General features: G+C 43.0%; 1 protein-coding gene across 3 annotated transcripts in view; it reads left to right on the plus strand.

Moving 5' to 3' along the window:
• DDX11 (DEAD/H-box helicase 11) overlaps positions 1 to 16,255 on the plus strand; it is a 131,457-nt gene that overhangs the window by 37,306 nt on the left and 77,896 nt on the right. For all 3 annotated transcript variants that reach the window (XR_016311937.1, XM_089671751.1, XM_089671750.1), the window contains exons 6-7: positions 4,855 to 4,897; positions 6,016 to 6,123. Coding sequence is in view for 2 of the 3 variants with exons in the window: in XM_089671751.1 (XP_089527877.1) it covers positions 4,855 to 4,897; positions 6,016 to 6,123 (151 nt within the window). In the remaining variant the exon portion in view is untranslated. The remainder of the gene's footprint in view (positions 1 to 4,854; positions 4,898 to 6,015; positions 6,124 to 16,255) is intronic.

Below are 16,255 nucleotides of genomic sequence, written 5' to 3' on the forward strand. Positions count from 1 at the left end.
AAAAAGACCTACATTTAATTTGGGTGCAGCGTTGCATGACCGTGCAATTGTCAGTTAAAGTAACGCCGCGCTGTAGCTCAAAAAAATGGCCTGGTCAGGAAGGGGGGTAAATCCTCAGGAGGGCAAGTGGTTAAATATAAATACATTCTTTCATTAAAAAAAAACAAACAAACTGTAACTGGTTGCCTTTAAACATACCTTTTTCAGAAATTCCACCTTTCTTGTACATACCGTAAATAAGTTTATTAAGCAATCAGTGTCCAGTACACAAGTAATGAATTGCTTTACAACCCATCAAAATGACCGCTCACTGAGGTCAAACAGTATGACAGGTTAGGATTAAAGTGTTACTTAACCCACATCAGTAAGATCAGTCTGTATATGCAGTAAAGTATGCTCGTTATACTTACTGTGAAATCTAAGGGGTTAAATCCTCCACATTGTGTGAAAAGACTGTTTGATCCTGTCTTCTCTGATCCTCCCTTTCTTTTTCTGTCCCCAATCCATATCCCATAGTATGCAGTAGCAACACATGCTCTGTTAGGTGTGTATTGCTAGAGTGTTTTTTTTTCTTTTCTTTTCTTTGGGAGGGTGCATGTGATTGGCACAGGGCCAATCAGCACTGTCTGGGCAGAGGGTCAAAGGTCATGCAGCCTCATGGGACAGTCTGAGGAGAATGAAAACTCCTCCTACAAGATTAACTAGTGCTTGGTTGGCACTGATAGAAGTCACAAGACTGCTATATACTGCTGATGATAAAAGTTATTTAGCAGTTTATATTTACTAACATAATTGCATTTCCATGTTCTGTGTACTGAGAAAAACTGGATATAGGGAACACAGGGTCCTGGGTTTAGTAACACTTTAATAGGACTGTTGAAAAGTTATCAAGTCTGTTTTGGTTTTGCTAGCACAGCCTTTTGTCATTATGTCCGTATGTGGTACCCAACCTTTACTGCAGGTACACTGCTACATTATGATCTAATGGATTCTCCATGCAGTTTTTTGTGATGTGAGATGTGTATTTGGTTTGACTCACTTGTCACTTCCTGTGACAGAGCATGCATGGCAGTAAAATGTGTTTGCAGGTTTAAAACGCCTGGCTGACATATCTCTATTGACACAGCTTACCGGCTTTTTTGTTTAATGAGGCTTTAGCTCCCTTCAGAAGCAAACAGACTCACATTTACCTTTCAAGTGGGTGACATTTTTCCTGGTGACATGCTGTCAGCTGCAGGGTTGGCCATCTGTGGCACAGAGACGCAACAAACCAGCTTGGAGAAAAGTGATTGTTTCGTGGTGTTCTCGGTGCGTACAGTAGGTCTCAAGGCAGATGTAAAGTTAACTTTTTAAAGCTAAATTCCAAACTGATCTGAAGAATGCCATTCAATTCAGTTTGTATTCTGTGTACCCTTGCGGTGACACTAGTCACCACAAGCGTACATAGAAAACTACAATGATAGTTGTATTTTTTTGTGCCTGATAATGCGATGTGTAGTGTCAGAAAAATGCAGACATGCTTCAGCTTTCTGCAGCTCATCAGATGGCAGGACAGCACTGCTCAGAGACTTGAATGGAGTGCACATTTGAGCACTCTCAATAAAGTAGAAAAAAAAAATGTAAACCGTGCAATGCACTAAAACAGCACACTGCCCCCTCACCACTCTGCAAAACAGACACCAGTCAGCATGCGGGTAGTGTGAATGGGCCTTTAGTCAGCAAGTCCACAAACAAGGATTGCAATGTACAGTGAATTCACAGCGTGTAACAGAATATCCAAGAAATGCCACGCTTTAACTAATAGTATGTGCTTATAATAAATCAAATATGCATACATAAGCATAAAAAATATATAAAACATCTAAAGTCCACTGTGCACGTAATTCAAAAATTCCTCAACATTGACTTAAAGCCGATCCATACACCAGCAGTGTTAAATTGTCCAGCACCAATAGAAATATATTCTTGTATAAGAGGCAAAGATGTTTGTGGTTTTAAATCTGCTTCATAGATGTGACACCCAGTGTTTACTCCAAATACCACACGTATGAGCTTACCAGAATGTGTGCGACTGTGTGTATAAGGCCACTTTCACACTGATCCACGGCAATAATCATATAGTTTTTACTGCGTTTGTGGTGCATATTTTAAAGGACGTTTGACTCAAAAACTGCACCAAAAACGCAATGCAGTTGCATTTTTGATGCAACTTTTACTGTGTTTTCAATTAATTTCAATGGGGAGGTGTGTTTTTTTTTTTTTGGTGCAATTTTTTTACCACACCAAAAAATGCAGCAAGCAGGACTCGAAAAAACGCACCAGACCCCAACGGATCAGTGTGAAGAGTTCCATAGGAATACATAGGATAAATAATATTATTGTGGCGCCTAGTGGCTATATATGAAACAATGAAGTTATGCCCGCAATACACCGGCAATGTGAATTAACAGCTGCCCCTAAAAAGTGAAAAACACTTGAACATATACAAACGTGAATAGGTAGGTGCTGTGCAACCATATGACAAAATATCAAAGCAAAACATCTCTCTGCGTTTTCTAGCAGGTGATAATTGTATACAAAGTGTGATAATACATAATCCCGGCAGCATCTAACCAATAATATACATTTAGCAATAATAAACGTAATAAAAATAATCGCAATATGTGTAGTGACAGTCCCTTAAAGGTACGTTGCTGTGGGCCAAAACTTTGTGTGCTTTCACCACGTGCAGATGAAATAAGTGAATTTCTCACTCACCAGAAGTGTTTGACCCCGATTAAGGTGGTCAAATACCGCATTATTGTAGCAGGAATAGAAGATCCGCAACTGGCTTTCCTAGGACATCCCTCCTGGTCATCAGCACATCATAGACAATGGCGCAGATGGATAATCACAAGATTCCAGATAAAGCAGTAGTAATTGGGCTCTTGATATCAGGCTTTCCTTAACAATGAAGTGTTGCTCCAAGCAGCTCAAATAAATCAGATGAGTTTTAAGGTAAGTGTAGCGTTTATTAAATTTAACACAATACGTAAAGATATGGCTTATACACTCACATGCGGAGGTGCACTGATAACCGGCACCAGTCTATATAGCCTGTGTGTTCCAAATATGGCCGTTGTGTATTCCAAGCCTTGCTTTCACTGGGCCGGATGTGACGTCACGGGAACTCGGAATTGACAGGATCATGCTTCTACATATGTTTTGTCCGCCAATGTATATTATTGGTTAGATGTTATCGGGATTATGTATTATCACACATTGTATACAATTATCACCAGCTAGAAAATGCAGAGAGATGTTTTGCTTTGATATTTTGTCATATGGTTGCACAGCGCCTACCTGTTCACGTTTCCAGAGGAATACATGGTCACACGTTTTTCTTCTGCTTTTTTTATAATGCAAAATTGGAATAAAAACGGATCAGAGTGAAAGCAGCCTAAAGAGTCAAAACACTCTTGCACCTGTATGGCCACGCAGCAATGATCCGTGGAGATCCACTATCATTCTCCCGCTCACGTGTACCTCGCTGCTCCGGCAAGGTATCAGGCTGCTTCTCCCTGTAACACACATAGTGGTAATCCACCTCCAGGTTGTCCAGCATGCAACAAATAAAACATCTGCTTGTCCGAGCCACTAACTAAACTCAGGTCAGTTCCTAACAGGGTGCCCAAATGGGTTTCCAAAGGCAGCTTGTTTACATTTAGTGTTCTGTCAGAAGTCAGCCCGTTCACCCAGCAAACAGGTTCATCATAGAGAGAGAGAGAGAGCTTTGTGCATCAAAAAGCCTATGGACAGCGTAGACTAATAATGAGGTCTTGCTATCGGGTGGGATGTGGACCTAGGAATGGAGGCTTTATCACACCCAAAGCTCTACAAAGCCTTCGAGCTCCAGGACCTGGAAGAGGACTTAAGATTCTGAGAAAACAAAGTTGTTTTCTCCACATCAGCCTTAAACCCTAGAACCCCTTACAATTTGTATGTGTGAAACCTACAAAGATGCAAATCATCCACAACCACACCAGCAAATGCCTCTCACCCCTTTAAGTGAACCTGTTTTGCCTTTGCAGTGCAAATCACTGGATTGACTTGCTGACCTTCTCAGCATCATATTTACCTTTCTTTCTCCTCCCCAGATATTCTGTGTAGCCGCTGGGAGGTTAGATAGGGCTGAGTGGTTCAGCTCCATCATATGAGTGAGTCGCATGCTCCTCCAAACTTGTAACTAGTGGTTACTTTCTTTAGCTCTTGACACTGAACTGAGCAGAGGTAAAGCTAAAGAAATGTTAATTATGCTGCTGGGTTAAGGGGGTGTTATGGCAAATCATACGTTTGTTTTACTGTCCCCTAGTTGTAGGATTCTATCCTGATGAAATGGCCCTCAATTATTTAAAATATGATCACCTGCATTTTCTTTTTGTAACATTCCATAAGCTCACACTTCACCCAAGGCTGACAGTGGTAGGGCTTCCACTGATTCCTAAACTAGGAACCTCCACTGACTCCTCAACTAGGAATGAAAGGTATGGAACAGCGGCATATGATACAATTCATATCTAGTCTTTCAAAACTGCAGTTATGTTAGTGTCATTTTACATGCACTGATTTTGGGGACAAGCAGATGACTAAACAGCATAGAGAGGTAAGGCTGAAGGGAAGGCTTCTAATTGTGCTGTAAGCAGAGCAACTGTACTCTTAGTGTAGAGTGGGTAGAGCAACTGTATGTCATAGGAGACGCTAATAGCTGCAAGGGATAAATAAAATATTCTATATGGCTAGATAGTGGCTATGATATATATTCCTTATTTGACTAAGGTGCCTTGTTAAATATACTTCTTCCTTGTGTGTTTGCAGGTTCGATGAGGAAGATGATTTGGAAGAAGAGCATGTGACCAAGGTTAGTAAGCAGTTCCAGATCACATTGGGCCTTAAGTACCACAGATGTCAGACAGGTCGGGTTGTACACTACGATTAGCCAGCTGTAAAGTACTTCCTTTTATTCTCTAATCTGCACTGGAAAATTAGCTGCAGTCTTATTGATTACCAACAAAAACGCCCTGTCCACAGTATACTGGGAAAGACCCATCTTACTCAGTAAGTCCATGTGGAGAAAAAAACCTAAGGTAGAAAGTGCCGTAACCCTAAGCAACAAATTACATTTACAGTCAGATCACTGAATGAGATTGGCTATTACCACATTGCACATATTTGCATTTTAAATAGCACAGCAAAGCTGAGTCCTATCCCAGAGCAACTAAAATGAGCAACTCTGTGATATAAATAACAAGGATACTAATTGGAAGCCTTATGAAGATTAGAACATTTAAAAACTTGCTGATAGTTATTTACAAGCAAATAGAAAGTGGAAAATTAACTTAAAGTCTGTCCAAAGCAGTGGTTCTCAAACTTTGTGAAACCAGGGTCTGGCAAAATCTTTGGAAAGGCTACAATGTCCCAATGTCTCACATAAGAGGTGCAAGGGATGCAAACTGATGGATCTGCTTACACACACAGCAATAAACAACACTTTTATAGTAGCAAAGGGGAAGGCTAGAACCCCCATCTGCTATTTATTGCTGTCTGTGATTTTTATTCCCTCCCTCCTCCACTTCCTATATAGTGATTACATTGTCAACAAAGCAGGAAGTGAGGGCAGATCATTTCATCAAGTCCTCAGACAGCAGTAAAAACCCAAACACAGGTTCTTAACTTTCCCATTTTACCCTAAACTAGAAAAAAAAAAGTTTTGGTTGGCCTCCATTGTAAGCTATATTATAGATTAACAGCAATACATAATACTTGCAGAAATTTTGTGAGAATATTACAGGGACTGTGCAAGTGTCTGCACTTTCGTCATTTTTGCATCTTAGATGATGTGGAGTGCAAGTTACCAGATGTGTATCCATAGCCAAAGCACTTATAATGGTTTTGACTTGGGTGGGTAATGGTTAACCTCATGGTTGTCACTTGTCTGCATTGCACTAAGGAGCTGATGTATTGTTTTTTTCTGCACAGATCTATTACTGCAGCCGCACTCACTCTCAGCTTTCCCAGTTTGTCCACGAGCTTCAGAAAAGCCCCTTTGGAAAGGAGACCAGGCTGGTTTCTCTGGGGTCTCGCCAGGTACATGTTTCTGTGCATATTTTTTATTAAATCTATGCTCTTCCCTTGATTGAAGGTGGTAAGGGGTAAATGAGACATAAATACAATATTTTATATTAAAGCATATCTAAACTCAAGAACAAGTGTTCTCGTTTAACAGTCATTAGATGTGGTGGCTACATTAATTTTTCTTTTTTTTTTTTTTTTAATTTTTATATAGTGATCCTGTCAGTAACACACTTTCTTTCCTTAGAGTGACAATACTGCGTTTACAGTATGCGTAGAGATGCAGCACTGTCACCCTAGCCTGATCTCCTGATTTGAAATAAAAATACACCTGGCTCTCTTTAACAGGGGCGGACTGACAACTCATGGGGCCCCGGGCAATAGGGGATCATGGGGCCCCTGTGTCCTTGCCCAAACTCAAAAAAGCCTATGAAAAAGGTACCAGGGGCATCTCATGGGGCCTCCTACTGACCCTGGGCCCTCAGGCAGTGCCTGAGTTTCCAAATGGTCAGTCCGCCCTTGCTCTTTAACTTCAATACATGGGGGATGGGAAGTTTTTAGTTTAATGGTTTAGAAGAAAGATTACATTATTTGGAATTTCAGTTCTGCACACATTATTTGAAAAAGACACCACATTTCTGACAGTATAAACGGGTATTTTTTTTTTTACTTGCTGCAAATGCAGAAACCATATCTAAGGATTACTTATATTACATTTCAGTTATTAGGTTTAGATGCACACTAACAACCTCCACCAAGATCTCCTGTGATGGAGATAGTTTAACCGCTTCCCACCCACCATATAGTAAAATGACGGACACAAGGCAGTTCTCTCGTTCTGGGAGGACGTCATATGACGTCCTCCCATTCTAACCTCACATGCGCGGCTCCGGGAGCACGCAGCGCGGCAATCGAAGGTGTGCTGTGTCCTTTGGACATAGCGGATCACCGAAAGAGCCGAAGATGTCGGCTCGGTCATGTGATCAGCTATGTCCAATCACAGCTGATCACATGTAAACAGGGAAATGCCGGTTATCTGCATTTCTCTCCTCTCGAGCTGTCACGCTGACAGCTCGTGAGGAGAGGAGAGCCGGTAATCGGCATTCCTCGGAGGGGACATGTACACAGATCATCAGAGCACTGATGATCAGTGTGCCCTGATGATCTGTGTAGCCCCAGCAGCGCCACCTGCCAGTGCCACATCAGTGCCCATCTGAGCTGCCTTTCAGTGTCACCCATCAGTGCCAGTCAGTGCCACTTATCAGTGGCGCCTATCAGTGCTGCCTATCGGTGTGCATCAGTGTCAGTCAGTGCCGCCTATCAGTGCCATATATGAGTGCTGCCTTTCAGTGCCCATCAGCGATGCCTGTCAGTGCAACCTACCAGTGCCTCCTCCTCAGTGCTCATCAGTGCCACCTATCAGTGTCCATCAGTGCAGCCTATCAGTGCCCATCAGTGCAGCCTCATTAGCGCACATCAGTGAAGGAGAAAAATCACTTATTTACAAAATTTTATAACAAAAACGAAGAAAAAACTTTTTTTTTTCAAAATTTTCAGTGGTTTTTGGTTTGTTTAAGAAAAAAAAAAAAATTAGAGGTGATTAAATACCACCAAAGTAAAGCTCTATCTGTCACAAAAAATGATAAAAATTTCATATGGGTACAGTATTGCATGGCCACGCAGTTGTCATTCAAAGTGCAACAGCGCTGAAAGCTGGAAATTGGCCTGGGCAGGAAGGGGGTATAAGTGCCCTGTAGGCTAGTGGTTAAAGTAGATCTATAGGCAAAACTTTTTTTTTTTTCATTTTGGATAGAGTAAGGAGGGTTATAACCCCTGTCAGATTTTTTTTCTCCACCATCTGTGTCCCATTGCAGAGATTTCCCTTCACTTCCTGTACTAAAGCCAAACAGGAAGTGAGGGGAAGTCCCTGAAAATTAAGAGAATTCCTTGGGCACCTTCAGGTCACCAGAACTAGTGTTCTTATTGGAAGATTCCTCTACTTCCCCCCCCCCCCCCCATAACATCGTATGACGTCCTCCCAGAACGAGAGAAACGCCTTGCGCCCGTCATTGGACTATATGGCGGGCGGGAGGCGGTTAATGTTGCTGTAGGCCTTTTGGCAGCCTCCAAGACCAGTTTTCTTCTCATCTTTTTCATAAATTTTTGAGGGACGTCTAGTTCTCGGTAATGTTACTGTTGCGCCATATTTTCACCACTTGATGATGACTGTCTTCACTGTGTTCCATGGTATATCTAATGCCTTGGAAATTATTTTGTACCCTTCTCCTGCCTGATACCTTTTAACACTGAGATCCGTCTGATGCTTTGGAAGCTCTCTGCAGACCATGGCTTTTGCTGTAGGATGTGACTAAGAAAATGTCAGGAAAGACCTACTAGAACAGCTGAACTTTATTTGGGGTTAATCAGAGGCACTTTAAATGATGGTAGGTATGTATTGGCTCATATTTAACATGATCATGAATGTGATTGCTCAATTCTGAACACCTCTACATCCCCAGTTATAAGAGGGTGTGCACACTTATGCAACCACATTATTTTAGTTTCTTATGTTTAAACCCCCCCCCCCCCCAAAAAAAAAGATGTCAGTTTTTTTCAATTGAGGTGTACAGTTTATAGGTTACATTAAAGGTGGAAAAAGTTCTTAAATGATTTATCTTTGTCTCATTTCTTTATACATCACAGAAACCTGACATTTTAACGGGTGTGTAGACTTTTTATATCCACTGTATGTGTGATATATATATATAAATAAATAAAATCTCTTTTGAGTGTATGTTTGTGTGTAACACTGCCATCTCCCCCTCTCTGTTGGGGTCCTCCAAGGCTCTGTCCTTGGGACCCTTCTCTTCTCCATCTACACCTCCTCCCTTGGCCAACTGATACACTCCCACGGCTTCAACTACCACCTCTACGCCGATGACACTCAAATCTATCTCTCCACCCCTCACCTCACCCCTTCAGTGTCCGCCCGTATCACCTGCCTACTGAACGACATATCAGACTGGATGTCACTCCACTTCCTAAAATTAAACCTTTCCAAAACCGAGCTCCTAGTTTTCCCTCCAGCCCGCGCTCCCCCCCCCAACCTCTCCATCACGACCAATAACGCCACCATCAGTCCCACCCCGCAAGCCAAAGTTCTAGGTGTCACTCTAGACTTCAATCTATCCTTCCTGTCCCAGATCCAATCGCTGGCAAATTCATGCAGGTTCCACCTCCGCTACATCTCCAAAATACGTTCCTTCCTAACCCCAGACACTACTAAACAACTCATTCACTCCCTTATTATCTTACGACTCGACTACTGCAACTCCCTCCTCACCGGCTTACCTCATCACAGACTATCCCCGCTTCAGTCTATCCTGAACTCAGCAGCCAGACTCATTCACCTTTCTAACCGCTCCGTATCTGCCACCCCCCTCTGTCATTCTCTCCACTGGCTTCCCATTGCCCAACGCATAAAATTCAAACTACTAACATTGACGTGCAAAGCTATTCATAATACTGCCCCAAACTACCTCACCGACCTGATATCCAAATACCACCCAACACGTACTCTTCTCTCCTCACAAGACCTCCTACTCTCCAGTTCCCTGGTCTCCTCCTCCCATGCCCGACTCCAGGACTTCTCCAGGTCTTCCCACATCCTCTGGAACTCACTACCCCAATCCATCAGACTGTCACCTACCCTCCTCACCTTTAGGTGCACCCTGAAAACCCATCTCTTCAGGGAAGCCTACCCCGCCCTCACCTAACAGCCGATCTCCTCCACTCCTCCTACCACTCCATCCCCCACAGCCATTTCCTCCTGTACCACTATCCCCGACCCCTAGATTGTATTATATTGTTACTGTATTGTCTCGTGTCCTGTCTCCCACTATAATGTACAGCGCTGAGCAAACTTTTTGGTGCTATATAAATACTGTATATATATATATATATATATATATATATATATATATATATATATATATATAGTGTGTGTGTGTGTATGTATGTGTATATACAGTTGCAAGAAAAAGTATGTGAACCCCTTGGGATTACGTGGAGTTTTGCATGAATTGGGCATAAAATGTGCTCTGAACGTCATCTAAGTCACAACAATAGAAGAACACAGTCTGCTGAACATAATACTACACAAACATTAGATGTTGCCATGGTTTAATTGCACATAACATGTAAACATTCACAGTGCAGGGAGGAAAAAGTATGTGAACCTTTGGACTTAATAACTGGTTGACCCTCCTTTGGCAGCAATAACCTCAACCAAACGTTTCCTGTAGTTGCAGATCAGACCTGCACAACGATCTGGAGTAATTTTGGACCACTCCTCTTCACAAAACTGTTTCAGTGTAGCAATATTCTTGGGATGTCTGGTGTGAATCGCTCTCTTAAGGTCATGCCACAGCATTTCAATCGGGTTGAGGTCAGGACTCTGACTGGGCCACTCCAGAAGGCGTATTCTGTGCTGTTGCAGCCATTGTTTTGTTGAATTACTTGTATGCTTTGGGTCATTGTCCTGTTGCATCACCCATCCTCTGCGGAGCTTCAGTTGGCGGACAGATGGTCGTACGTTTTCCTGCAAAATGTCTTGATAAACTCTGGAATTCATTTTCCCATCAATGACAACAATCCGTCCAGGCCCTGAGGCAGCAAAGCAGCCCCAAACCATGATGCTCCCTCCGCCAAGTTTTACAGTGGGGATGAGGTTTTGATGTTGGTGTGCTGTGCCTTTTTTTCTCCACACATAGTGTTGTGTGTTCTTCCCAAACAACTCAATCTTGGTTTCATCTGTCCACAGTATATTTTGCCAGTAGTGCTGTGGAACATCCAGGTGCTCTTTTGCAAACTTCAAACGTGCTGCAATATTCTTTTTGGACAGCAATGGCTTCCTCTGTGGTGTCCTCCCATGTCCTCCATTCTTGTTTCATGTTTTCCTTATTGTAGATGTGTCAACAAAAATGTTAGCATGTGCCAGAGATTTCTGTAGGTCTTTAGCTGACACTCTGGGATTCTTCTTTACCTCATGCAGCATTCTGCGCTGTGCTCTTGCAGTCATTTTTACAGGACGACCGCGCCTAGGGAGAGTAGCAACAGTGCTAAACTTTCTCCATTTGTAGACAGTCTGTCTTACCGTGGACACATGAACATCAAGGCTTTTGGAGATACTTTTGTAACCCTTTCCAGCTTCATGCAAGTCAGCAATTCTTGATCGTAGGTCTTCTGAGAGCTCTTTTCTGCGAGGCATGGTTCACATCAGACAGTGCTTCTTGAAACCAGTAAACCCAAAACAGGTGTGTGTTTTTTAAGGGCAGGACAGCTGTCAGCAACACATCCAATATCATCACACTGATTGGAGTCAAGGTTGGCTCACTCCTGGCTCCAATTAGCTCTGGGAGAAGTCATTAAGCTAGGGCCTCACATACTTTTTCCTCCCTGCACTGTGAATGTTTACATGTTATGTGCAATTAAACCATGGCAACATCTAATGTTTGTGTAGTATTATGTTCAGCAGACTGTGTTCTTCTATTGTTGTGACTTAGATGACGTTCAGAGCACATTTTATGCTCAATTCATGCAAAACTCCACGTAATCCCAAGGGGTTCACATACTTTTTCTTGCAACTGTATATGTGTGTGTGTATGTGTATATATATTATGTGTGTGTGTCGCTTAGTCTTTTTTGTGGAGCTGTCAGGGCTGAACTAAGCAGATGACAGGTTGTCTCCCAGTAACAAAAGAAAAACCCACGGTAAAGTTTAGCTGCTAAGGACATTGTGTTTTGTAGGTTAAGGTTTGTTGATGAAAGTTATAAAGCGCTGACAGTTTCAGTGAGACAGAGTGATGGATTTTCTTGTGAGACTCTCAGTCACCCATGCCACCTGCCTGGCACATTTTTACATAATGTCCCCATTCCGGGCAGGATGTGCAGAGATGGGGCTTTGGCTCAGTACAGAAGTCCCATTTGGCATTGCTGCTCCATTGCCAGCGAATATCACCTCCCCTGTAATATATGCAATGGTGCACACAGCTCTATTAATAGCTATACTCTTAAATTGAATGCTCTGAGCATCCGAGGACAAAAGATTATTATGGTTGAAGGAGAAGCAGAGGTTAGATTTTCTGCAGGATGGAAAATGAACAGCTTGTTTTTGTTAGAGTATAGCACATGGTGAGAGGAATTAATGAAGAAGCCTGGTCCAAAGAATAAAACCCACTTTTTTTTTGTTTTATTTATTGAAAGCACTTTTTCAGGAATATTTTTATAAAGCAGTAAATCTGGCATTCATCAATTCTCTGCGAGTGAATATTCCAGGTGCATGTGTTTTTAAAGGACATGACTGATTTACTACCTGTAAATGTTTGTTGAAATTCAAATTCCCTACTTTAAAAATATGCCTCTTAAAGTGGTACTGTCCTAACCTAACTCTTGCATTTGTCTGGCAGCCTGTGGTGTCACCTGTTTCCACATGCAGTCTCCATCCAGTCTGGTAACTAGTGCCTCTATATAAAGATTAATAGAGCTGGCAACATCCTATGTCCACAATGCAGCAGGACAGCCACTCAGCACGGAACCCAGAAGCTAGTGGTGAAAATCACTGTAGTAGTGGTGTCTACTACAGTGCTTTTCAGCTTCTAGAGTGATTCCACAGATATGATATGTACAGTTACAGTCAGGTCCATAAATATTGGGACATCGACACAATTCTAACATTTTTGGCTGTATACACCACCACAATGGATTTGAAATGAAACAAACAAGATGTGCTTTAACTGCAGACTGTCAGCTTTAATTTGAGGGTATTTACATCCAAATCAGGTGAACGGTGTAGGAATTACAACAGATTGCATATGTGCCCCCCTCTTGTTAAGGGACCAAAAGTAATGGGACAATTGGCTTCTCAGATGTTCCATGGCCAGGTGTGTATTATTCCCTCATTATCCCAATTACAATGAGCAGATAAAAGGTCCAGAGTTCATTTCAAGTGTGCTATTTGCATTTGGAATCTGTTGCTGTCAACTCTCAAGATGAGATCCAAAGAGCTGTCACTATCAGTGAAGCAAGCCATCATTAGGCTGAAAAAACAAAACAAACCCATCAGAGAGATAGCAAAAACATTAGGCGTGGCCAAAACAACTGTTTGGAACATTCTTAAAAAGAAGGAACGCACCTGTGAGCTCAGCAACACCACAAGACCCGGAAGACCACGGAAAACAACTGTGGTGGATGACCGAAGAATTCTTTCCCTGGTGAAGAAAACACCCTTCACAACAGTTGGACAGATCAAGAACACTCTCCAGGAGGTAGGTGTATGTGTGTCAAAGTCAACAATCAAGAGAAGACTTCACCAGAGTGAATACAGAGGGTTCACCACAAGATGGAAACCATTGGTGAGCCTCAAAAACAGGAAGGCCAGATTAGAGTTTGCCAAACAACATGTAAAAAAGCCTTCACAGTTCTGGAACAACATCCTATGAACGGATGAGACCAAGATCAACTTGTACCAGAGTGATGGGAAGAGAAGAGTATGGAGAAGGAAAGGAACTGCTCATGATCCTAAGCATACCACCTCATCAGTGAAGCATGGTGGTGGTAGTGTCATGGCGTGGGCATGTATGGCTGCCAATGGAACTGGTTCTCTTGTATTTATTGATGATGTGATTGCTGACAAAAGCAGCAGGATGAATTCTGAAGTGTTTCGGGCAATATTATCTGCTCATATTCAGCCAAATGCTTCAGAACTCATTGGACGCTTCACAGTGCAGATGGACAATGACCTAAAGCATACTGCAAAAGCAACCAAAGAGTTTTTTAAGGGAAAGAAGTGGAATGTTATGCAATGGCCAAGTCAATCACCTGACCTGAATCCGATTGAGCATGCATTTCACTTGCTGAAGACAAAACTGAAGGGAAAATGCCCCAAGAACAAGCAGGAACTGAAGACAGTTGCAGTAGAGGCCTGGCAGAGCATCATCAGGGATGAAACCCAGCGTCTGGTGATGTCTATGCGTTCCAGACTTCAGGCTGTTATTGACTGCAAAGGATTTGCAACCAAGTATTAAAAAGTGAAAGTTTGATTTATGATTATTATTCTGTCCCATTACTTTTGGTCCCTTAACAAGTGGGAGTTACATATGAAAACTGTTGTAATTCGGATGATTTGGATGTAAATACCCTCAAATTAAAGCTGACAGTCTGCAGTTAAATCGAGACAGAAATGAAACGAGCGCTGGACAAAATACAGAAAGCGACATGCATGAAAGGCAAACACCAAAAGCCTCTAATAGTAAATATGAACAGAACATGCAGCGCTGTTGAAAATCAATCATACATGTAGAAAATAATACATTGTAAGAAGAGTGATAAGGCGACCGCTGCTAAATAATGGCCCATCAAAATGTTCATAAATTGCAATGACATAAATATCTCCAATGAGAGTGTTCTTATGGTGCACAGTGCACAATATCACAATGAAGTGGTGAACAAATGGGTGACTTCCGTGACCATATTCCTCCCACCGAAATGAGTGTAGATTGCACTAACCAGAAAGCGCAATAGAAATGCGCATTTGAGTATTAACCAGCTCCTGGTCATCCGTCTATTTAAGCTGGATCACTGGGAGGGTCATCAGGCTAGCGTCCGCTGTGCAGAATATCCTAACCACAGGATCTCCAGATGTCAGGGGGTGTACACTCGTCTCACCAGCAGGGGGAGATTAATCGTTCCCAATGTGGCCACCAGATGGTCCCCAAACAAACCTTGAAATAGGGGGGGGGGCTCGCAAAAAACGAGCCAGAGCGACAAGAAGATCCAATAGTGTAGTACTTTTATTAGCCACAAGAGTAAAAGAACAAAACAGTAGATATGCTACTCACATGATATAGTAAGCAGCTGTGTATGGGGAATACCAGGAATCATCAAAAGAAGGCAATGGCCGCCGGCCGTCCACAGGGGCCGTGCGGTGTGACGTCACAGAGTATGAGGCAATCGTGGGCAACTCCCTAGTCTGCAGTTAAAGCACATGTTGTTCGTTTCATTTCAAATCCATTGTGGTGGTGTATAGAGCCAAAAATGTTAGAATTGTGTCGATGTCCCAATATTTATGGGCCTGACTGTACATTGTTCCACGCTGGACCAAGGTATCTATGTAAAAATTTCCATAGCTGGTGTAGTGGAGGGCAGAAAGATATATATATTTTTTTTTTGTGTGTGTGTTGTTTTGTTGAAATCAGCAGTATGTAAAGCAGTTTGTCTACTTAATTAATCTGTGAGTTCCTATGCCCTGCAGGGGGTAGGAGATGAGGTTGATCTCCACTGGGATTGCAGACAACACAGTGTTCTGTAGCTGAAAAAAGCCAGACGTGTTGGCACCGGGTGCTTAAGGCTTGGTTGAATTTAACCACTAGCCTACAGAGCACTTATCCCCTTTCCTGCCCAGGCCAATTTCCAGCTCTCAGCGCTGTCACACTTTGAATGACAATTGCACGGTCATGCAACACTGTACCCATATGAAATTCTGGACTTGCCCTTCTCTGTCTTGATCTCTGCCCTGTTTGGGACTTACCCCTGTCTGCCTTAATCTGTGCCCTGTTCTAGACTCAGCCTTGTCTTCCTGGATCTCTGCCTTGTTCGGGACTTACCCCTGCCTGCCCGGATCTCTGCCCTGTTCTGGACTCAACCCACTTGTCTGCCCGGATCTCTGCCCTGTTCTGGACTCAACCCACTTGTCTGCCCGGATCTCTGCCCTGTGCTGGACTCGACCCACTTGTCTGCCTGGATCTCTGCCCTGTGCTGGACTCGACCCACTTGTCTGCCTGGATCTCTACCCTATGCTGGACTCAACCCACTTGTCTGCCCGGATCTCTGCCCTGTGCTGGACTCAACCCACTTGTCTGCCCGGATCTCTGCCCTGTGCTGGACTCAACCCACTTGTCTGCCTGGATCTCTGTCCTGTGCTGGACTCAACCCACTTGTCTGCCTGGATCTCTGCCCTGTGCTGGACTCAACCCATTGTCCGGATCTCTGCCTTGTTCGGGACTTACCCGTCTGCCTGGTTGTCTGCCCTGCTCTGAACTTAGTCCTGTCTGCCTGGATCTCTGTCCTGTTCTAGACTTACCCTTCTCTG

This window comes from Staurois parvus, unplaced genomic scaffold (genome assembly GCF_062004578.1).
Source record: "Staurois parvus isolate SC_StPar_1 unplaced genomic scaffold, SC_StPar_1.0 ptg000114l, whole genome shotgun sequence".
Classification (NCBI taxonomy): Eukaryota; Metazoa; Chordata; class Amphibia; order Anura; family Ranidae; genus Staurois; species Staurois parvus.